We start from the raw sequence: 25,237 nt of genomic DNA, 5'->3' as shown, positions 1-25,237 counted from the left end.
TCAGCATCTCAGCTATTGCATCTGCAATTTCAACATAACATCCACCTGACCCCACTGGGCCACCAGAATCTCAGTCTCTTGCTTCTTAGCAGAATGGCTGGAGGTTAACACAACTTAAAATAGATCTATTGCCAGTTAAAACCAGTACACTTCCCTGTGCCATCAAAAGGCAAGCAAAATAATTGTGAACACAGGTACACTCGTGTGTTTTTAGGTTCCAACAGGGATCAGGAAATAACATGTACAAAGAAACTTGTGGGAAATGTGAATATGTAATTACACCTTTCTAGAGGCTGTTTACAAGATTATGTTCAAGACTATGAATTGTCTAACTATAAAGAACCCAGAGTCCACTAATTTGGTATTTGTTTGGTAAACCCTTTCCCCAGTGAGAATAAAGATGTATACAACAATAAAAACAAAGTTTTAAGAGGAAATCTTCTAAATTAAGAGAACCATTCTGATAACTGTACTTGAGAAGCATCTATTTACATAAAACTATTTATATACCAAAAACTAAAGACTCTTGCCACATCAACAAATATTAAATGAAGGCACATGATGCAAAACACCGTGTCAAATTTTTTAGGGGATACAAAGAAGTTAAAAAAAGAGACAGAGAGGGCAGGAGGGGGGGAGGGAGGGGTCCCTATCTGTAAGAGTCTTCTAGCTCTTGCAAGAAGGAATATGTTGTTAATGAAAATAATAATAGCATAGCAGCTAACACTGACTGAATGTTTACTATGTGCCAGGTCCTGTTTAAAGTGTTTTACTTGTTTTAACTAATTTAAACCACAAAAGAACCCATGGGATAGGTACTATTGTTATCACCATTTATCAATAAAGAAATTAAGGTATGGAGAGGTTAGGTTACTTGTTCTATGTCATACAACTGGTTAAATAAAGCCAGGTTTTGAATCCAGGCAATTTAACACAGAAGGCAAGCGCTTAGTCACCAATCACCATAACGTTCAGCCTAAAGATTTCTAACTACTCAGTAACTTCAAGCAGAAGTTTTCAAAGTATAGTCCGTGAAAGCCTGGGGGTGCCTCCTAGCCCTTTTGAGAAGTCAAAACTATTTTCATAATAATACTATGACTTTATGTGCCTTTTCCACTGTGTTAACACGTGCACTAAAGGTATAAAGGACAGGCAAAAGCGCTCGTGCCTCTGGACAACAGCGCCAAACTGTGCTAGCCGTCAGTGTATTCTTCAGTGTCAGCACTCTCAGACAAAAAAGAAAAATAAGAAAGAACATTTTTAAAACACTGGCTCACTTAGGAATGTCCCTGGTGACTTTTCATATGCTCAGCCCTTGAGTATGTATCTCTGTACCATGCTGTGTGACGACACAGGAAGGGGCCAGGCCCGGCTGCTGCACCTGGGTGTGACGCTGCTCCCAGGACAGCTCTGGGTGCTCTGTGAGCTGCAAGCCCAATCAGGTACTTTTTTCACGGAACCCTATTCTTAACTCGAGAGAAGAACTGACACACAAACTTGGTATTTGGCGGACATTTTCTTAAAAACAAATGAAATGAGTCATTTTAAGAGAATAAGGGGCCCTGATATCAAAAGGTTTGAGAACAGCTGACTCCAAGAAATGCTGGACAAGAGGAAACGAAACTGAAGTTCTTTTAATGTGTCATTTTCATTAAGTCTTACTATTTCTTCTCAGTCTACAAAGTGAGCGAACTATTATTACATACCACTTTCTTAAACTCACACATTAAAATGTGAAATGACCAAATTTATTTATTTTATTTATTTATTTTTTTGTCTGTGTTGGGTCTTAGCATTGGAGAAGAAGAAACTGCTATCACTAGTCATTGAGGATATCTTGTCCCTGTAGAAAAACCAAAAGAATCTACAGATGAAGTATGCGAATGAATAAAAGTGGTTAGCAAGTATACTGCAAACAAAATCAATATACAAAATCAATTGCATTTCTGTACTCTGCTACAACTATTTAGAAAAGGCAATGAGATACCATTTATAATATTATCACAGTTATAAAGTACCTAGGAATAACTCTAGCAAGAATGGGCAACAACTATATGGAGAAAATTATAGAACAAAGACACTTAAGAACAACTAAAGGAATGGAGAAATAAATCTTATTTCAATAGAAAATTTCAATCTACAGAAGATGTGATTCTCCCCAAATTGTTTTAGAGATTTTATGACACTAAAATGAATTTCCTTCACCTCCCTCCCCCACATAGAACATGCGAGCTGATTCTTAGCAGCAAATGGAAGAGTGAATTGGGGATTTTTGACCTACTAGATATTAAGACTCGCTATTCTAAAACTCTACCAATTAAGACAGCATGGTACTGAGCAGAAATAAAAATAGATGATTGGAAGAGATTAGAGAAGCCAGGCGCACAGCCGTACATTTATGGTAAAGAGGAATATATAAATATATATGTATATGTTTTGGGAGTCAACCTTTAAGTTCTCTTAGCAAATTATAGTTATACATTGCAGTGTTATCAACTAGTCACCATGCTATACATTAGAACCTCAGAACTTATTCATCTTATAGCTTAAAGTTTGTAGACTTTATTTTTTTAGAGCAGTTTTATGTTCACAACAACATTGAGTGAAAGGTACAGGGATTTCCCACGTACCCCCTGTTCCCACATATGTATAGCCTCCACCATTATCAACTACTCAGCAGAGAAGTATATTTGTTACAATTGATGAATCTACATTTACACTTCACTAGCATCCAAAGTCCATAGTTTACATTAGGATTCACGCTTGGTGTTGTATGTTCTCTGGGTTTTGACTAATGACATTATCCACCATTATGGTATCACTTAGTTGGAATCAAAGAGTATGTAGCCTTTCAGACTGGCTTCTTTCACTTAGTAATAAGCATTTAAAGTTCTTGCATATCTTTTCATGGGTTGATGGCTTATTTCTTTTTAGTGCTGAATAATATTCCATTATCTGGATGCACCAGTTTGTTTACCCATTCATCTACCGAAGGGCATCTTGGTGGCTTCCAAGTTTTGGCAATTATGAATAAAGCTGCTATGAAACATCTGTGTCCAGGTTTTTTATGTGGACACAATTTTTCAACTCTGTGTAAATACCAAGGAGTCCGATTGCTGGATCGTATAGTAAGAGTATGTTTAGTTTTGTAAGACACTGCCAAACTCTTCCAGAATGGCTGTACTATTTTGCATTCCCACCAGCAATGAATGAGCGTTCCTATTACTTCACATTCTTGCAAGTATTTGGGGCTGTCAGTGTTTGGATTTTCATTTTTCTAATAGGAGCATTGTCTTTAATTGGCGGGGGGGGGGGAATAAAGGAAGTAACTCAGATATTCATTAATATCAATAGAATGATCTTGATTAAGCATGGTCAGTCCCTGAACTAGGGTCCTCCCGGACTGGGGAGTGCAGCGCGGGGCGGGGACTCGCAGAGAGGAGAACAGCGCATCAACCCCAGCGGGAGGCGCGCAGGTCTCGGGATGCGGAAGGCGGGCAAGCGTCGCGCTCCTCTCCGCCCCCACGAGCAAGACGGTCACGTGCAGCGGAGGGGCTGACCTCCGCGGGCGGGCCTTGAGGGGCGCCGCGCAGGTGGTTCAGGGTCGCCCGAGGCTAGGCGCGAGGCGGGCACTTGCTTAGCGCGGGGCGGAGTGCGAGCCGGGGCCGGAACCGCCGCGGGTGGGGAAGGGCAGGGAGGAGCCTGGGAGCGCGCCGGCCGCCGCAGGGGGAGTGGCGGGGCGGAGCCGCGGCGCGCGCGCCCGTCGCAGGGGGCGGGACAGAGCAGCCATTGGGCGCGCTCAGGTTGGCCGCTGCGAGCGTGGGGCGAGCGTGGAGCACGGCGCGGCGGTGCGATTCTTTTCCCGGCCCTTCTCCCCGCCCCAGGCGAGGGCACTGTGTGGCGGCGGCGGGGCCAGCGAGGCCGGAGGAGGCGGCTGTGCCCGGGCATGGTGGTCTGGGGCAACGCGGAAGGTGAGCGACCCCCGGGCCGGAGGCGGGGGTGGGGGCGGGGTGGGACTGGCCTCGCGTCGCCGGGCGGTGGCCCAAGCGCGGGCGGCCTGAGGCGGGGCGGGGGCGGCGCGCCGGCCCGGCCCCCGCGGCCCTTGGTCTCGCGGCCTGTGCGGCCCGCGAGAAAAAAAAAAAAAAAAAAGAACTTAAAAATTGAGAGTTGCATATATAATAAAATGGCATGAAACTATACACAAGCATTGTCCCAAAACCAGTTTGCTGGTTTTGATACTGTAATATAGTTAGGTAAGATGTAACCATTGGAGGAAACTGGATGAAGCATACATAGGACTTCTCTGTACTATTTTTGCAACTTCTTTTTTACCTCTGATTTTTTCAAAATGAAAAAAAAAGTCAACAATTTTAGTGCTGTTTTCTTGTAGATGAAATAGTGTCCCGCCATGAAAGCAATGAATTACTGATAAAAACCGAGGGCTACATCTCAAAAACATCATATTGAATAAAAAAGCAAATAGCATAAAAAGATATAGTATAAAGCTCAGAACATACAACCTAAACAATATGTTATTTAGAGATACAGCTATGAGAAAATTAACAAGAAAAGCAAGTGAATGATAAGACACAAACTTGAAGATAATGTTTATCTCAAAGGACTAACGGAGGGTATGTGACCAAGAAAAGGGATTCAGGGTCCTCAAAGGTGATTGTAATGTTCTTTTCCTTAAATTTTTATTAATCACTATTTTATAACAACTCTGAAGTCTTAAAAATGTATAAACCTGATCTTTAGCATTTAATAGTCACCTTTATTGAAAAGAGTAAAATTAAGTGAAAGGTGAATAAAATTCAGCAACATTAAACATGTGTGATAGAGCATATAATTATAAGAGCATCTAAGAGAAGATTGGGTTCTAGTTTAAATTCTGGTCTGACTAATTTGGGGTTAGTAGGTTTTGGTCAGTGGTTTTTGAAGGGCGGTCCCTGGGCCAGCAGCATTAGTACCACTTAGATATTTGTTAGAAACGTAAATTCTCAGACCTTCCCCCAGACCTACGCTCTTGGGGAAGAGTCCAGCACTCTCTATTTTAACACAAACCCTCCAGGAGGTTCTGATGTGCACAGACTTTTGAGAGTCACCAGGAAGTTCAACTTTGTCACCCATAAAAATAAAAGATAAAACTAGATCAGTGTTTCCCATAGTGTGGTAGATGTAGTACTGATCATGTGCAAGATGTTTTTAAGTGATAGACACATCACCATTTAAACTTTTATTTATTGTAATGTTTGTTCGACTAGTACAGATAGCTTACCAAACCCATAAGTTCACTGATGTTGTGTCATACATTGCTAAGTTAAAAAAAAAAAAAAAAAAGGAAAGGAATCAACTTAATGTAAATATAAATAATAAGGCAAAATAGTAAGGTATGTATAGCAGAAAGTAACACAGCATTGTAAATCAACTATACTCCAATAAAAATTTAAAAAGTAAGGTGATATGAGAATATCACAAAATTCCTGGGGTTAGTTCTTAGATATTAAAGTTTCGGTAGTCCTGAAGAGGATCAATCTTGAAAATATTTTCCATTCTAAACTTCTGAGACTTCATGTGCTTGCTTTTCTTACAGATCTGCCTCCTTAATTTTGCTTTTTAAACTTCAAGCTAATACGTTAAAAATTTAGTCCACACAGCTTGTGTTGGGAGAGGAATGGCCTGTTAATGTGCTTTTGTATTGGGGGATACTTATCTGAGATTGAAAATTTAACCATAGTTAATGGAAAGTGTGGATAATTCACATGCGAATCATTAAAATTAAATATATTAAGGAGAAATCTGTTTTGAAAACATGATTTAATTTTAGAAGCACTTTCTTTCACTACGTGTAGTATTTATAGTGGACTAGGCAGATGGTTTTATGTAAGGAAATGAGGTTTGTGGACAGTAAGAAACATATTTTAATAATTAGGGATTTAGACTTTGAAAAGTCTATACAAGTTATAAACAGCTACAACATGACCGGCCCTTTTGTTAAAAAGTAAATTGATTTATTTATTTATTTTTGGCTGCGTTGGGCCTTTGTTGATGTGTGTGGGCTTTCTCTAGTTGCGTCGAGCGGGGACTACTCTTCCTTGCGGTGCGTGGGCTCTAGGCGCGCGGGCTTCAGTAGTTGTGGCACTTGGGCTCAGTAGTTGTGGCTCGTGGGCTTAGTTGCTCCGCAGCACGTGAGATCTTCCTGGACCAGGGCTCGAACCCGTGTCCCCTGCATTGGCAAGTGGATTCTATAGCACTGCGCCACCAGGAAAGCCCATGACTGGCCTTTTTAACTGGCATTTTAAATAGCTTTTTTGCGATGTAGTTCACATACAGTTCACCCACTTAAAGTGTACAATTCAGAGGTTGTGTATAGCCAGAGAGTTGTGCAGCCATCACGGTGCACAATTCTAGAACATTTCATTACCCCAGAAAGCAACCCTATATCCATTAGCAATTATTCTCCATTCCCTCTACACTCTCAACCCTAGGCAACCACTTATCTACATCTTATTTCTAGGGATTTGCCTATTCTGGGCATTTCATATAAATAGAATTTATATTTCATATAAACATGATGATATGTAGCCTCTTGTGACTGGCTTCCTTAATATAATATTTTCAAGGTTCATCCGTATTGTAGCATGTATCAGTACTTTATTCCTTCTTATTGCTGAATAATATTCTGTTCTATTGATATGATATGTCACTTGATGGACATTTGGGTTGTTTGCACTTCTTGTCTTTTATGAATAATGTTGCATGTATGAACATTCATGTACAAGGGTTTGTGTGAAAGTATGTTTTAATTTCTGTTTTATAGCTCGGAGTGGGATTTCTGGGTCAGATGATGACTGTGTTTAACATTGTAAGGAACTGACTGGATCTAAAATGCATTCTCATTCAAAGCAAAATTACAAGTTTGCTGAAAACTTAAATACATTTCTGTTCTAATTTATAATAAGGTACCAATTTTGTTTGTCAATGGTTTTATTACAGAATATCTCTCTAAAATGATATTTGGCAAAAATCATCATTAAAATACATGTTTTTGAAAACAGCAGCTTACAAACGGCTGTTCTACATCACAGTTTATCGTCATTTATCAAAATTGTCACATCTTCTGTGACATGGTTCTTTCTCTGCATATTTTATCGCTGCCTGTGTCATTTAGCATTTAGGGGAAGAAAATGTCATGGAATCTGCTTCCTGAGCTGATGATTGAATTCAGATTGTTTTGGTTGACTTTTACAAATAAATTACATGTTAAGAAACTGATGGTAGTATTTTTTCTAAAATTCTCGTTTCAGGAATAATAAAAATCATACTTCTAAAATAAAAACATAACATTTTGTAGTCTAGCTGCATCTGACACTTGATATTTTGCTGTGTTGCCCTATTAATATTTTGAAGTTATAAGGAGAGATACTTTTTTGTGTAATGAGAATTTATGTTCAGTAAATTGTTAATATTTGACCTTGTCTTACTTTCTTCTAATGCTTTCCTAAAGGCTTATGTACTAAATTACCTACCTTTAGATTTCTTTTTAGGAAAGGTGTTCAAGATATTTCTTTTTCATACCTACTTGTGAAATGAGGTTTTTAGCACCTCCTTGTTATGAAGGAATATTTCTGAAAAAAATAAGATAAACAACTAAAGGCAGTGAATAACTGAAGTAATAGAGAAGTGGTAGTATAGAAAAAAGATGCTCCTCAGGGAAGAGAAAGAAAAAATACCAGTTGGACTTGAATGGATAAGATTTATTTAAAGCCTTTCATTGCTGCATGGAGGATAAACAAAAAGAGTAGTAAGGCAGCATGAGGCATTCAGTGTCCTTGTAAAGAAGACAAGAAATATCCTTAATCTCTGAATCTATAACTATATTATTCTACACATAGATCACCTAAAATCATCCTTTGTTTTATTTCTAGTAGGGATAAGCTGTTGTATGCACAATATTGTAATGGATGTTTGTAGTGAAGACTTGAAGCATTTGGATCATTTGGGAAGTAGACTCAGACAGGGTTTAGTGTGTAGAATACTTGTAAGCATGTGCCCTTGGGAACAACATAGTGGGAGGGAGGCAGAGGCGTCAGGATTGGGCAGAAGCTTACGTCAAAGTGTCTCCTTGGCCAGCCTTCCAAGAGAGGTTTGTTGATAGCTTGGATGTGGGGTATGACAGAGAGAGGTGTCAGGATGATTTCAAGGATTTCAGCCTAACTAACTAGAAGGACGAAGTTGTCATCAACTTCATCCTTTGAAAGGAGGTTTGGTGGAGAAGATCTGGAGTTAGTTGGGCCTGTTAAACGTTCGAGATCTGTAAAACATCTATTGGCAGAGGATGAGTTGGTGAGTCCATATGTGAAACTGGAGCCCAGGAAAGAGGTCTGCAGTATATATAAACATGGGGGTGGTCAGCATAGGATAGATGCTAGTTAGACCAGGAGACTAGCTGAGACCACCAAGTGAGCATGTGTAGACTGACTTGAGGATGAGACAGGGCTGAGTCCTGGGACACTTCAGCGCTTAGAAATTGGGGCAAATAGGGGAAACCAGCGGAGGAGACTGGGATGGAGCCCCAGGACCCAGCACACTGCTTAACAGCAGTGGGTAGTAGATGTTTATTTAGTGGATAAATGTCCAAAGGGGAGGGAAAATAACATGGGACAGTGATGAATTTTGTTTCTCCAGGTAGAGTAAATTAAAAGGTGAAAAATAGGATCAACTGTTATCTATCTCCTCGGTGAATGGGTGGGGAGTGAGTCATGGAAATTAGAATAAAAATAGATGTGTTCTTTTCTATAAAAATAGATGTGTATACATATAAAATAGGAACCGTTCCTTTTAATAAACTGAAGTATTTTTAATGCAGTTACTTTCTTTTAATCTTTATGGTACCTATTGTGCTTGTGTGGCTAATTCTTCGAGCAACTGTATAAAAATGTCCCTTGTGTATAGAGATGAATCCAGTTCTTCAGATTGATTATTTCTATTGTTTGTGAATATGCTTTAAAGTAGCACATTAAGTAGTTGAAACTCATTTGAGAAATTATCCTATATTTGTATCTCTCTTCTTGGTACTAAATGACAGAAGAATTTCATTTATATATTTGCTTCCATATATTTGATAATTTACAGTAGAATTTTCAGTGTTCTTCATGGTTAAAATTGGTACTAAAGGTGATTTGGAAATTGTGTTGAGCATGTATCTTGCTAAACTATAGAAGACAGACATTTTCTTCAAGGATTTTATATTCTAGGTGAAAAAGTTAAAACATTTATGGAAAGGTACATAAACAATTTTCTTGGGAAAATATACAGTTATGTCATTGAAACTCTGAGTCCTGTCTTCCACTGAGCGGGACATTTATTAAAGAATAGACTGAAAGTAGAAATATCTGTAAGCTTGAATTTTGACAGAATGAAAGAAGAATACAAAAATCAAGCTCACAAACTCAGCTGCCTTGATGTGGATGAAGCTTCTGTGAACAGACAGCTACTGTCCTTGAATAATAGTTCACATATCTTTTAAAGTGAATTAAGCTTTGGTTGTATTGGACCTGACCTGTCGGTGAGAAGGAGATGGCTGAGTCCAGGGAGGCGTGTGAGCTTTCTCAAGACAGACTAGAGTCGCTGGTGACTGAGACAAGTAGTGAAACGTTATTTCAAGGGTTGAAGTGTGAATAGGAACCAGTGATTTAACAATGCTCATCTCTAACTTTAAGCCTTTTCTTGAGCCAGAAACCTTGGTTTTTTATGAGAGTTTGAGATTCCCTGAAGATACAACCTAGGTTGGACAGTTACCCAGCTCTATTATATATTTAAGCTCAGGAAAGTTATGTGAACTGTGTTACTGCTTCTTGTTTTTGTGAATTTTTGGTCCAGGCTTTCAGAAAGACCTGAGCTGAACTCTAGGACAAAGCTTGTGGTGACCACCATTGCTGTTTCAAGCCACTGTCCTCTGTGTTTCTTTCTGTCATTCAGGAATTTTGTTGTCATAGCTCCTCTATTACTGACGTGTGTGTGTGTGTGTGTGTGTGTGTGTGTGTGTGTGTGTAGGGGGTGTCCTTCATTTGTAAATTCTGTAATCTTTGGACCTTGGATGGAGATGGTAAATACAGAAGTCTTAGAATAGAATTGGTCCCAAACTATTTTGAGAGAAAACACAAAGCATATTAAAACTTACCTTTTCAATTAAAGCATAGGGAAACCATTCACAAAAAGGGTGCAGAAGTTGATGCTGTTGTTTATTGTGTTATATGCTGGTTATAGACCTTCATTTTACGGTTATTTCTCTGAAATGCAGTAAAAAAAACCCAAAAAACAAAAAACAATGCCTAGCACCATAGCAGCCCCTATGAAATGAGGCATATGCTGTTTCTAAGACTCACAGCATGTTTTTCTGATACTGTGTTTGCCCATAAACATGTTGATGGTAGGTGCTGTCTGAGGCAGGGGCGGTTTTCCTATGGAAATCCTCTCTTGAACATACTGGTTTCTGATTCCCCTTGAGGAAGAATGAAGCTCCTTTTTGCTTCCTTAGCAAATTTGATACTTCAAGTATTAATAACATAGCCAGTGGTTGATATGTATCTTGATGACTTACAGGTCCTCATGATGGCTGCTCTGTCATAAGTTGCTGTGGTTTCAGAGCACATTAGAACTGTACGCAGCGTTTTGAGGTGGGAGGGAGCTGAGGTGTAATGAAAGAGAAATTCCCTGCACAGCAGTGGTGACGCCTTAATGATAAAATCATCTTGCTCGGTCTCAAAATCACTGGGTCTGCCAGCAACAGCATTAGATGTGAAGTCTGACCTGGGCTTCCATTTTGATTTTGCCATTAAAAGCGTTATGACTTTGCCCTCAGCACTTCTGCGAGTCTAGAGGAATGTTAATTACTAAATGAAAACAAATTTATGAGATCCTTTTGATGGAGTAGAGTGTAATATCTGCTGAGTGCCCCAATATACATTCAGCCCTCTAGAGGAGAAGACTTATAAGTGGTAAAGAGTAGGCTGCTTTTGGAGAAGGAAGCGTGAGGTGAGATGGCAAATTTGGGAATACGTTTTCTAAGGAAGGCCTTGGAGGAGGCCATCATTCTGTAAACCTGAACTTGAGATACAGCAGTGTCCGTTTTGGGGATAGGAGGTCTCTGGGGCATTTATGATTGGGAGTTTGTGGAAATACTGATTCAGAGCCACGAGACCCTGTGACATTGGCTGCATCTAACCCAGGTCTTTCTCATTTAGGGCCCCAGACTAGGGAAGCTACAGTTATCTTCTGAAAGATAGTAAAAAAGATGATCTTGCTGCTCTTAAAGTGAAAGAATCCAAATTTTGGTGAAGAAATGTTTTAGGGACAGGATTGCCCCCATGTTTTTATTTTTTATTTATTTATTATTATTTTTTAAACAATTTTTTTTTTCAATGGGAATTATTTATTTATTTATTTATGGCTGTGTTGGGTTTTCGTTTACTGTGCGAGGGCTTTCTCTAGTTGCGGCAAGTGGGGGCCACTCCTCATCGCAGTGCGCGGGCCTCTCACTACGCGGCCTCTCCCGTTGCGGAGCACAGGCTCCAGACGCGCAGGCTCAGCAACTGTGGCTCACGGGCCTAGTCGCTCCGCGGCACGTGGGATCCTCCCAGACCAGGGCTCGAACCCGTGTCCCCTGCACCGGCAGGCAGACTCTCAACCACTGCGGCACCAGGGAAGCCCCATGCCCCCATGTTTTTAATATCACTCTTGACTGATTGTTTATTTCGCTTCTTATTTGGGGAAAAGGATATGGAAGTTCAGGTTGGGAAAATTACTTGGAAGAGTTTCTTAAGAATAACCTCATTAGATAGTTTGTGTGTAGATGTGAGAATAAAGTTTTCTTAGAAACAAATGATTTTTTTTATAGTTCAAATATTTTATTTTCCTTAAAGATAGGAGTAGATTTTATAGTTGGAGACTCTTGCTATTATTTAAGCAATAACCAATAAATGTGAGTAAGTAGCAATTATTTAGGAAGAATGATATAATGATGAACTATTGGAAAATATAAAAACTATAGATAGCATTGTGGAATTGGAAGGGACTTATCACCTGATTTTATAGACAGTTTATCTCATTATTCAGCCTCCTCACTGTAAAATGGTAAAAATATTAGTTGATCCAGAGTTATTTTAAGGAATAAAAGAGAATTTATTCATTCAACAATTATTTATTAAGTGCTTACTAGGTGCTGAGGCACATGCAGGTTCAGAGGATGTGTCTGTGTATTAGAAAGAAGAAAATCCTGGCCTTCATGGATTTTACTGACTAAGAGGCAAGAGGCTTTACCCAGTGATGACAAACGTGATGAGGGCTTCCAGTGTGCTCCCTGCAGTGGTGTTTTAGACTGAACACAGTGCCTGATAGTTGTGGTAGAAGAAGACTAGCACCAATGTGTCTTGGATGCAAAGTACACCCATTATCTCATTTAAATCTAACACCAGTTCTATAAACTAGGTCTAGTTTCCCCCCTTTTACAGCTGAGCAATGTTGTGTTCTTTTAGGTCTGTGATCAAATCATGGTTATTAAATAAATTAATGAGTAAACTTGGACCTAAAGTGTGGTCCAAGGTCTTCAGCCAGATAGTGGCAGAGCTGGCACTAGAACTGGTTTTGACTCAAGCTCAGGGCTCCTTTCATTGTACCACATTGCCCCTCAGAGCGTGCATGGGCAAATAATCGTATGTACCATGGTAGATAGGAAGAGTGCACAGTTTCAGAGATCCCATACTTGCCAATATGAAAATCATTTCACACAGTACAAATAATAACAGTGAAATCAGGGCTGCTGGCATCCTCAGTTTTAATTCCCATCGCTAGTTATATTCAGTTATCCAGTGAGATGGACTTTGAGCTGTGGATTTAGTGTATTAAGTAATAGGATCCAACTCGAAGTTTTCTCTGGCAAGCTATTGGCTGTGAAGTAAATTCAAGGCTATTCATCCAAAACGTAAGGTGTCCTGAAGTAGATGTATATGTCATCTTGTCTAATGGGTGGGTTGTGTGAGAGATTTTTCTTTCCAAATTGAGTCATTGGAGACCATTGCTCCTATTACTGCCTTTGAAGTCCTGCAGCTGGTGAACCTTTGGTAGTTGAGATTTCTTTCTCAAAAAACAAAAACCAAAAACATGTATTATAAGTATTTGTAGTCTAGTTGTGTGTGGGTTACGTGTCTTAATTAGTAAAGTTCTAGTGAATGTCTTGGGATTTTATAAAAACTTCAGTAATAACAACTAAAAATGAACACTTCTGATCCTTTCTCGTGACCCCATAATCAAATCCAAGTCAGTTTCTACTCTCTGCCTGCTATCCTCCAACTCTGAACCATCTTGAAAATACTTGTTTTTTCTAAACATTGTTAGTTTAGGGAGTTACTTGGAGTGAGAGAGTCTCTTTCCTTTGGCTTCCTTTGGGTCAGCAAAGCAGAGGAGTTAGTTTTGGAGGGTTCTCCTTCTATGCATCATCAATTTTAGTCCTTGGCAACGTCTCCAGTCCCAAAGAAATGATGTGGGACTCCCCACGTCTTCCAGAATTTTTAGAAGGCATGTGATGTATTAACAGTACCTGTGTCTCTTCTGTAATTCATTTGGGCTCTGCAAAATGCCAAAGTGTATCTAATAGAGCAGTACAAGACATGTGCCTATTTTCTGAAAAGTCAACCTTAATTTCGTGTCACTCCAGTCTGCCGCTGGTCTACCCAATAATTAGGATTTTAAGGCTTATGAGTAGTTAGGGGCGCTCCTAGTCCAGAAAGGAGATGCAACTGAAAATATGACATATATTGGCACTACCACTGCAGTGCTTTGGGTTTAAATATTCATCAGACAAAACTAAACTCTATGAAATGAATGCCAGGATAGACCAGTCTCATCCTGATTTCCTGTCTGGAGTCTATTGCTATAAAAGGTGTATATGTTTATAATTCCTGCTATAATTCCTATATATAGGAATATTCCTGCTATAATTCCATATATAATTCCTAATTATAATTCCTAATAGTCCCTTGCTTCTGTAGAGCAGTGTTTCTTTCCCAAGCACTTAAATATGTTTGATTTTACCCTTGCACCTGTCTTTTAAGGCAGACACACTCAAGTTGACACACAGTTTTTCTCATGACAGGGACCAGTTGTGATTTATGGCCATTTACAGGATGTCAGTGATGTGGAGAGGGTACATTTTGAGCGAACAAGGCTATATATGTATATCCTTTCACTTGGCAATAAAGAACATGGTAAAAAGCTGTTTTCTTCTCAGTGAAGAGCCCTTAGGCTAACTTCCTATAATGTTCACCTAATGTGTTACTATGTTCAAGTCACCTTAACAAATATTTCTTGAGTGCCTGCCTCCTGCAAGGTATTCCACTGGCTGAAGTGAAAGTTTCTGTGAGAAGCCTGATGTATAGAATTTGGAAGTAAAAAAATGCGGTGTTAGTGTGGGTCTTTACTGCTTTAGTTGAAAAGAAAGTGTTATGAGGTAACCTGTCTTTTCCTTTATGAATTTGGCTTGTTTAGTAAGAAACATATTAACCAAAGATGAAAGGTAGATTCAGAAACATTTATTCACTTTTAATATGAGTATAAACTTTCATTTTCACCAGAAATTCCTGAACACCTTGATTATAATAAAGTACAACCCTGATTTTGGCGTTTAGGGCCAAGGATAAAAGATTCGTAGACTTACTGAAGAGTAGATTCTATGAAAGCACAGACTCCTGATAAACGCTGAGTGCGCTGTAGTCCTCTAGATCAGCGGTCCCTAACCTTTTTGGCACCAGGGACCAGTTTCGTGGAAGACAGTTTTTCCACGGACGGGGGGTTGGGGGTATGGTTCAGGTGGTAATGTGAGTGATGGGAAGCGGCAGATGAAGCTTCGCTCGCTCCCCGCCACTCACTTCTTGCTGTGCGGCCAGGTTCCTGGGGGGTTGGGGACCCCTGCTCTACATAACTGTCCTAAAAGTGGAAGAACCAGTCTTTTTGTTGGTGAGGACCCAGTGGCCTCCATCCTTGTAACTACTGTGATATAACCTGTAGTGTGTGATTGATAAATAATTTAATACTGTTGACAGGGGTATTTGTTGCTTATTTTGTCCATTTGCAAGCAGTTCTTTCTTCCTCATGATACTCCTTGCATTAATAGTTGAGCGAAATGACATGATGAGTCAATAAGACTGCTTTCCCTGTGACCAGAGTTGTCAGGACAAGTCAAGGTCTAATCAGACATTTTCATTTCATTAAGTTGGACTTTTGCCAGAGCCTTTTGGAAGCCAGCATAACACTTGTTCTTGCAGGTCATTGGCCCAGACACAGTCACATGATTACACCTCCATGCGAGAATGTCTGGGAAATGTTGTTTTATAGTCTTGTTTCGGAATAAAAATCAGGCTTCTGACGTTAAGAAAAAGGCTACTGCTGAGCTACCCCAATTCTTTTCCCTACCTCCGATTTCTTCCTGATACTTAGATGGAAGATCTGGCTGTATTCCTTTTCTTGAACTCTGTGTGGCATACTTGGGTACTTCATGTCCTAGTCTTTCAACCTGAGAGGAGGATCCTTCAAGTTTTTGCAGCTTTCAGCTCCATGAGCTCAGTAGGAGTATCCTTGAAGCAAAATAAGAACGGGGTGTTGCATGCTCTTTTTTTTTTTTTTTTAAATTTCAGATTTTAATGATCAATTTTAGTTATCTATGCAAAGTGATTCATGCAGATCATAAAATTCTTAGAGGAAAAGGAACCCTGGGACAGAAGACATGGGTCCACTGAGGGCGGTAGTCGTGGTTTGCAAATAAAAATTGTGACTGCAGGGGCTTCCCTGGTGGCGCAGTGGTTGAGAATCTGCCTGCCAATAATGCAGGGGACACGGGTTCGAGCCCTGGTCTGGGAAGATCCCACATGCCGCGGAGCGGCTGGGTCCGTGAGCCACAATTGCTGAGCCTGCGCGTCTGGAGCCTGTGCCCCGCAACGGGAGGGGCCGCGATGGTGAGAGGCCCGCGCACCGCGATGAAGAGCGGTCCCCGCACCGCGATGAAGAGTGGCCCCCACTTGCCACAACTGGAGAAAGCCCTAGCACAGAAACGAAGACCCAACATAGCAATCAATCAATCAATCAATTAATCAATAAAAAAATAAATCTTTAAAAAAAAAAAAAAAAAAAATTGTGACTGCAGCCAGAAGAAGGAACAGTGGGTGCTGAGAAAGGAAATGACAGATAACCATTCCTAGAGGCTTTATTTGGCTTTTTAGAAATAAGTAAATGAAAAGTTCCCTCTAGTTTGCTGCTTTGAGTCTTCCCTTTGAACACATCATCTAGGCAGAGTTGACATAGATGGTTCTTTTAATTTAAAATCTCTGTAGTCTTCAAACAAGGAGGCCCCATGCAGGCAGTCTCATAGATGGTTGTACATGAATTACCCATCTGTCTTCAAAAAAGGGAGTTTCTGATTTCCTTCTAAGAAAAGGATTTGCAGGATGTGGTGGGAATGAGGTGAGTGAGGCCTTCAACTTCCATGCAGTTGCAGACATTTTGGAGGCAACTTGAGCTCTTTGGATCATACTTTAATCCCTGATACCTAAGGATGGCGATCCTAAGTTCAGCATCTGGGTGGTATTCATGAAAGACTTCTGGTTGAATAAGTTAGGAAGGATGCTCATATGAATATGCCCCATCACCTTATTATATGCCCCAGTTTCTGGGCAGCCTGCAGTACCGAGTTCTGACCTGGGATTAGGATGCCTTGTGTGGAGCTAGTGCCACTGCAGCTCTTAAGTCTCATCCAAGATGGTTATTTTCCATGTGCTTCTGAGTAGCTGTTTTCTTTGGCTTTCTAATAGCATGGATACTCAGCATAATCACAGACTCCTAGATATGGAAGTATCTGAATGATAATGTAGTCTAATTTCGAAAGAAATGAGATGAAAGAGGCCAAGTGACTTGCTTCAAGGTATCTGGTAGAAAAACTGGTGTTAGAACCTTGGTTCCGTGTTGTCAGTCCAGTGCTGTCTTGCAGTGCACTGAATTTCTCAGAGAAAATGAGACTGAATGCGGTCTTTTTCTGTGTCCTCCTTTGCTCCTGGTACTTAACAGACCTGGAATCTACTCATGTATGTGTCAGGTTTTAGATCAGCAATAGGCTCACTGATTATGGAAATAATTGGGGAGATGTGGTATGTGTGAAAGTTTCAGGTAAGCGAGGCAAGGGGTTGTTGTGGTGGATTGGGAGATGTTTGCCAGTTCAACTCACATTTCTGCAGTGCGTGATGGGACTTGGGGCTCTTCTTTCTGTAGCTTATTAACAGATAAGCTGTTTCGCTGCTGGAGCTGGTGAATCTACAATAGCCTGAATCAGCAAGAAGGAGGTGTGATTAGTCACGTGGACTTAGGCCTTTCCCATTGCCAAGGCTTGATATATTCACATCTTCCACTTTTTTTTTCCTTCCGGTTTTACTGAGATATAATTGACATACAGCACTGTAAAAGTTTAAGGTATATAGCGTAGTGCTTTGACTTGCATACATCATGAAATGATTATCACAGTAAGTTTAGTGACCATTCATCATCTCATATAGGTACAAAATTAAAGTAGAAAAAAAGGTGTTTTTTTTCACATCTTCTGTTTTTTCCTCTTTGTAGAGGCTCATCACATGGAATGATAGCATGTTTAGTCTTCTGTGTTACACTTGGTTTAGTCCACGTAATTACATGTAATGTAAAATTACATACAGTGCAAATCAGTCAAGAGGCTATCTTTCCTTCCTCCATCTCTGAGACATGGGTGACCACAGGAGGCCCCTCTGTTGACATTTCTTGCTCTTGTCGTGGCCCTGTTGCCAATCAGTCTAAAAAAATATTTTTCTGTGAATTTCTTGTGAAGTTATTTACATGAAAAGTTTTCTAAACGTATGTAATTCAAACTTGATTCTTTGTTTAATGCCAGTGCAATTTTTATGGACTAGAAAAACAATTATATGAATTCTAGATTTTCCCGGGAAATCTAAAACATGCAGATCTGAAGTTCATATGGGACCTCTGTCTCCTCGTGAGCCCTAGGTAAGGTACAGTGAGGATGGAGAGGTGGATAAAGGAAGGAGTGAGTGATGCTTCATTGGGGAAGGTGAGCAAGGTGGCCAGATAGGTTTGTTTCATGACAAAGAGTGTGATTTAAGCACTTACTTTCTTTTGAAAACATCTCTTTTCACCATCTCCCTATCCTGATATCGCAGGAAGAAGGAAAAAACCAAACAAACCTGTTGCCTCATTTCCTAAAGCAGTGATTCTCAAACTTTAATGAACATGCAAGTCACCTTGCCTTTTAGAAGACTGCCGACTCTGATTTAATAGTGGTGGGGCAGTGGTTCTCAAAGTGTGTTCCTCAGAGCAGCAGCTCTGGTTCCGCCAGCCGTGTTAGAACTATAAATTCATGGACCTCGCCTGACCTGCTGAATTAAAATCTCAGAGGATCGGCCTCAGAAGCTGTTTTTACACATTCACCAGGTGATTCTTGTGTACCTTGAACATTTGAGAATCACTGCCATTGAAGCTATTCTCTTGGGATTTTCCCAGGCCTCTGGTATTTGCTACTCTGTGATTGGGCCTTGGTATTATTCCCTTGCTATTTAGCAATTGAAACTTTTGGGCAGAGATGTTACTTGAGGCTCCTGACTGGATGTTAGTGTCCAGCAAGTTAACTGGCTCTATTAAAGTATGTTTCTTAGTCCTTCACCACTCTCTCTGTTATAACCCTGATACTTTGTAAAGCAAAGATGCCATTTCATGGAATCATGAACATCAGTACCATGGCTAGACACCATACATAACATGGCGATTGGGTAATACCTTAAAAGGTAGACTGAAAAAGAAACCGACGAGATAAAACACCCCAGAAGAAAACGCTCTTGTAGATTTTCAGGGGTTTTACATCTGAATATCAACTGAGTCCCAATTCACAGATAGTTTCAATCATATTAATAGCCAGTGGGCGTTGTTACCTAGGTTCTATGCCTGCTTGGTTCAGATGAGTGCAAACATGCTTAGCAGTGCCTTTACCAGTGTTGCCATTACTGGTGAAGGAAGAATATATATATATTTTTTTTTAAACTTTTTTTTTTATTTTAATTTATTTTATTTATGGCTGTGTTGGGTCCTCGCCTCTGTGCGAGGGCTTTCTCTAGTTGTGGCAAGTGGGGGCCACTCTTCATCGCGGTGCGCGGGCCTCTCGCTATCGCGGCCTCTCTTGTTGCGGAGCACAGGCTCCAGACGCGCAGGCTCAGCAATTGTGGCTCACGGGCCCAGCCGCTCCGCGGCACGTGGGATCCTCCCAGACCAGGGCTCGAACCCGTGTCCCCTGCATTGGCAGGCGGACTCTCAACCACTGCGCCACCAGGGAAGCCCAGGAAGAATATTTTATAATAGGGATTGGATTCTCTCAGAAGTCAGTTTTCTTAAGGTATTTGCAAAGGATGAATGTTACCTCCTACAGTGTTTCAAGAGCTCTAACTTTAACTTTCTGAAAGTTTTATTGATTTCTTCCAAAGGCTATAGCTGGCGAAATACGCACTGTATGTTTGTCAGATCGGTTACAGGGTCTTCAGTATAGGTGGGCTGAGGCTGTGTTTGTGCTTTTCCTCTGGGAGGTTTTTCATCTTAGAGAAAGGATCCATGTGTTTTGTGAATCTCTATAAAGCAATGAGAGGAGTTCAAAATGTATTAGAGTATTCGACAAGTGCTCCAAAGAGGGCTATTTGGGCACAAGGTCTAGATGCTAATGTATTATGTTCTTTGAAAACGGCTTAAATGTAAGTACATATAAGAACCCTAGTTAAGATTTAAGGGTAATGCTGTAAGATCTCTCATAAAGGAGTCACAAAAAGTGCTGCAATTTTGTAACCTTTCCAGAAGCAATACAGTGTATGTTCACCCCTCATTTGCAACTTGAAGAAATTTATCCAGTTTATGCGGAAAATTGAAAAGAAGCAGATGATTATTCCTAAGCTAGAGTTTTGAAGGCCAACAATTAAAATAAACATGTCTCTGCCAAAACTTGAACTAAATTAAAAAATTTAGCATATAAATTAAAGCTTACTTAAAACTAAATTTATCAAGGAAATACATTTGTTTTGCATTACTGGTTTCAATTATTGTGAAAAGGCTTCATTTTTATGGAACACTGAAGATTTTTCAAAGTTTCCAACAATTTATTAGGCAATTGCACCACTGAAAATGAGTTACGAGTGTCTGGCTTAAATGTATGAACTATTAGCACATCGTTGATGAGCTTAGAGAGAGATGTTAAAGCAGCCATTATCCTCCTGCCGGTTCATATTCCTATTCCCAGGGGACTGTAAGAAACTGGTTTGTAGCCTGAAAACAGATAAAGCCATGGGCTGAGGATATACGTAGCATCTCTTCTCTCCTATTCGTTTGTTCTTTCTCTTGGGAATCTGAATTTTGGGACATTGCTGATGAATTGCTGTCAGGCATGGGTACTCTTAGTTTATTGCCATAGAAGAAGAGAGAGATTACTTCCTTGTTTGCAGTACCTGTCTGCTCTAGTCCTGTCTGTACAGTGTTTCCTAATTAATATTTCCTAAACACCTACCTCATAACTTTTTTTCATTTACTCAATATTTATTTAGTTCTTGTTTTCCCAGCTTTCTTGAGGTATAATTGACAAATAAAATTGTATATATTTAAAGTGTACAAACTGATTTGATACACCTAGACATTGGGAAATACTGGTCCTGATGAAGTTAATTAACATTTTCATCACCTCACATAGTTCCCCTCTACCCCCATACCCTTGTTTTTTGTTTTTGGTTTTTTTGGTGGTGAGAATGCTTAAAGTCTGTTTCAGCAAATTTCAAGTATACAAGACAGTATTATTAACTACTGTAACCATGTTGTACATTGGATCCTCAGAACTTATTCATATTCTTCTTAAAAGTGAAAGTTTATACATTTGACCAACGTTTTCCTGTTTCCTTCATCTCCCAGACCCTGGCAAGGACCCTTCTATTCTGTTTCTATTAGTTCAATTTTTTTTTTTTTTTTTAAGATTACACATGTAAGTGATACCATGTAGCATTTGTCTTTCTCAGTCTGACTTTTTCCATTTAACATAATGCCCTCCGAGTTCATTCATGTTGTCACAAATGACAGGATTTCCTTCTTTTTTATAGCTAAATAATATTCCATTGAATATATATACCACATATTCTTTCTTCGTTCTTTGATGGACACAGGTTTCCTTATCTTGGCTATTGTCAATAATGCTGCAATGAACATGGGAATGCAGATATCTCTTTGGGATACTGATTTCATTTCCTTTGGATATGTATCCAGAAGTGGGATTGCCGGATCATTCGGTAGTTCTATGTTTAACTTTTTGAGTCACCGCCATACTGTTTTCCATAGTGACTGCACCAATTCACATTCTCACCAACAGTGTACAAGGGTTCCCTTTATTCATATCCTCACCAAGATTTGTTATCTCTTGTCTTTTTTCATAATAAACATTATAATAGGTAGTGAGGTCATATCTCATTGTGGATTTGATTTGCATTTCCCTGATGATTAGTGATGTTGAGCACCTTTTCATATATCTGTTGGTCATTTGTATGTCTTTTTTGGGGAACTGTCTGTTCAGGTCCTCTGCCCACTTTTTAATTGGATTTGTTTTTTTTATTTTGCTATTGAGGCATATGAGTTCTTTGCATGCTTTGGCTATTAATCCCTTATCTGATAGGTAGTTTGCAAATGTTTTCTCACATTCTATAGGTTGCCTTTTCATTTTGTTGGTTGTTTCCTTTGCTGTGCAGAAACTTTTTAGTTTGATGTAGTTCTACTTGTTTATTTTTACTTTTATTGCTTGTGCTTTGGTGTCAAATCCAGAAAGATATGGCGAAGACCTATGTCAAATAGCTTACCACCTATGTTTTCTTCTAGAAGTTTTATGGTTTCAGGTCTTACATTTAAGTCCTTAATCCATTTCAAGTTAATTTTTGTCTATGGTATTCTTTCGCATGTGGGTATCAATTTTCCTAACACCAGTTATTGAATAGACTATCCTTTCCCCATTTTGTGTTTTGGGCACCGTGGTCAAAGGTTAGTTGACTGCATATGCATCCCACATAACTATTTTCCTGAAAACTTTCATTTACTCCTGTTTGCTGTGCCAGGATTCATGGCCCTCAGTTTACTGTTCTATTTTCATTGATCCCTAATCATCACTCTGCTTCAGTCAGTCCAGTGATTTTCCTTCTTCCACCTCATCTCAGGTTCATGCAAAGTAGCTTCTTGGGCAAAGTTGCCTTTTCTTTCTAAACAGGTCCAGTCAGATCATCACATATGACTGCTTGTACATATAGAGGAAGGCAGACTATCAGGAGAAAACTATTTTAGGATTCTATGTTATAAACATTTTAACTAAAAAACTTTTAAATTTAACGAGTTCATGCTTCTTAAAAAGAAAATGCTGAACACAATTTAATCCTTTCTAGATAAATTAGAGTGACATTATGCACAGTAAAAATAAGTTGCATTGTAGTGATTTCTACTAGACAGGTAAGGTATTAAGGACTAGTTGTCCCTGTATTAAATGAACCTGGGCCTGTGTCTTTCTCTTTGTTTTGTACTCTCTAATTTTTAATGTTTTTTTTCTTTTGTTTTTTCTCTGTTGCTGTCAGTATCCTTACTGGTGAATCTGTCTCTAAATAGAAGTACTTTCGTTTCTGATATAATTTTTTTTAAATTTATTTATTTTTGGCCGTGTTGGGTCTTCGTTGCTGTGCGTGGGCTTTCTCTAGTTGTAGCGAGTGGCGCTTCTCATTGTGGTGGCTTCTCTTGTTGCCGAGCACGGGCTCTAGGAGCGCGGGCTTCAGTAGCTGTGGCACGCGGGCTCAGTAGTTGTGGCTCGCGGGCTCTTGAGCGCAGGCTCAGTAGTTGTGGCACACGGGCTTAGTTGCTCCGTGGCATGTAGGATCTTCCCAGACCAGGGCTCGAACCCGTGTCCCCTGCATTTAGCAGGTGGATTCTTAACCACTGCGTCACCAGGAAAGCGCATAATTTTTAAATTTGTTGTAGGTTGGTAAAAGTTCTCCCAAATTTTTTTTTTTTTTTTAAAGGATTTTCTTTTATTTATTTATTTATTTATTTATTTGTTTATTATTTTTGTCTGTATTGGGTCTTCGGTTCGTGCGAGGGCTTTCTCCAGTTGCGGCAAGCGGGGGCCACTCTTCATCGCGGTGCGGGGACCGCTCTTCATCGCGGTGCGCGGGCCTTTCTCTATCGCGGCCCCTCCCGTTGCGGGGCACAGGCTCCAGACGCGCAGGCTCAGCAATTGTGGCTCACGGGCCCAGTTGCTCCGTGGCATGTGGGATCTTCCCAGACCAGGGCTCGAACCCGTGTCCCCTGCATTAGCAGGCAGATTCTCAACCACTGCGCCACCAGGGAAGCCCTCTCCCAAATTTTAATTTAAGAAAAAACAGACTTTGAATACCATTTAGAGAAACAGCTTATGAATTAAATGCATGAGTTGGTGGTACTGTTTTTTTGTGTTGGATACCTTTATTATTTGCTTACTTCTGAATTCTTATCTGTGATCTGGATAGTACAGAATACTATTGAATACTCTCCAAATAAGTGGAACATTACTGTTATTTGAATGGTAAGGGTGTGGCAAGAGTGAATTGCTACTACCAAGCGAAACCTACTCAGATGTTGCTGCATCAGCCTTGTAACCAAAGTTAGGATCAGACTTGAAAGCTTACTGTTAACATTCACGATTCTTTTTGATTGGTTAGAAAAATTAATATGATTCCATATCTAAAATATGACTCTAGTTACTTATCCCTAACAAACCATAAGTAGATACATATTTCTGATTCATTGTTTTAAGATAAAGCCTTAAGTGTGTTAAAATAAAATTCCACACATTTCATAGAGCACATAGCTAGCTACAAGAGGAGAGCAGTTTTCCAAAGGGTGTCTCAACTCTGAAAATATCTCTTTTGCTCCCTCTTCTCTTGCCCCGCCACACTCCTTACCCCATCTTGCCACTGAAGGACAGGAGATGTGATGAAAGTTGGAAAACAGTAATTTTGTGGGGAGAGCCTGTGTTCCATGCTTTATGAAAGTAAATTGTAGAAAATTAATGTGACAAGATGATTCTATTTTGATGAATAAAACCATTGAAAAGCTATCAAGCTCCACTGTTTCTCTGCTGAGAGGATTACTTTCTCTTTATTCTCCATTTGTATTCTTGGCTTTCTTCCCAATTAGTCTTTACCAAGGAGTGATAATTAGGGAGATAGGATTTTTGACCTACCTTGTGAACAATAAAAATACTTACCACCCATGTTTCCACTTGCTAATTCTATGTGTACTAATCTTCTGTGCTTTCAGGAAGAAAACCCCATACTTCTGTGATCCCTACTTAATGAGGGGGTAGTCAAATGCCCAAATAAAAACAAACTTAAAACATTTTTATGAGTGCCAGAGAACAGTGTCCAAAAGAAAGGCAATTGCTCGTTGCGTGTCTGATGACTGGGTTCAGGAACATCTTAGAGGCTAAATTCAATTTATAATTTTTTACATTATTTCCAATTCCTTAGAACAAGAGCAATAAATGAAAATTAAATTTTTACCTTTAAGCTTGAGTGTTTTGCATAGGTAATACTTTGACACGTTTCAAAAATCTGAAAGAGTAAATGAATATATACTAAATCCTATATCCCCAGTTCCCTTAACAATCTCCATCCCCGCAAAGACAGAAAGTCAATGATCTCATTTATATGTAGAATCTAAACAAACCATGAATCCCCCCCCCCGCAAAAAAAACCCCACAATAAACCCAAACTCATAGATACAGAGAACAGATTGGTGTTTGCGGGGGTGGGGAGTGGGTGAAATGGGTGAAGGGGGTTAAAAGGTACAAACTTTCAGTTACAAGATAAATAAGTCCTCCTGGGGATGTAACGTACAGCATGGTGACTGTAGTTAATAACGCTGTGTTGTATGTTTGAAAGTTGCTAAGAGTAGATGTTAAAACTTCTCGTTGGAAGACAAAAATATAACTGTGTGGTGATGGATGTTAACTAGACCTATTTGGTGATCATTTTGCAATACAGATCTGATACTGTTTTCTCACTTGAGAGAAGAGAACTAGTCTCCTATAACTAGTGTATTTCTGTCTTCCTGTAATTTCAGTTTTATG

General features: G+C 39.7%; 1 protein-coding gene across 1 annotated transcript in view; it reads left to right on the top strand.

The window, feature by feature from the left end:
- Positions 1–3,484: 3,484 nt before the first annotated feature.
- The window catches only part of LOC130707185 (uncharacterized), a 107,425-nt gene continuing 85,672 nt past the window's right edge, over positions 3,485–25,237 (top strand). Inside the window, exons 1-2 of the mRNA XM_057540407.1 lie at positions 3,485–3,541; positions 3,642–3,971. Coding sequence (XP_057396390.1) covers positions 3,485–3,541; positions 3,642–3,971 — 387 coding nt within the window. The remainder of the gene's footprint in view (positions 3,542–3,641; positions 3,972–25,237) is intronic.

The sequence above is a fragment of the Balaenoptera acutorostrata genome, chromosome 2, assembly GCF_949987535.1.
Source record: "Balaenoptera acutorostrata chromosome 2, mBalAcu1.1, whole genome shotgun sequence".
NCBI classification, from domain to species: domain Eukaryota; kingdom Metazoa; phylum Chordata; class Mammalia; order Artiodactyla; family Balaenopteridae; genus Balaenoptera; species Balaenoptera acutorostrata.
The sequence above is the reverse complement of the archived record's forward strand: the minus strand, read 5'-3'. Positions and strand labels throughout refer to the sequence as shown.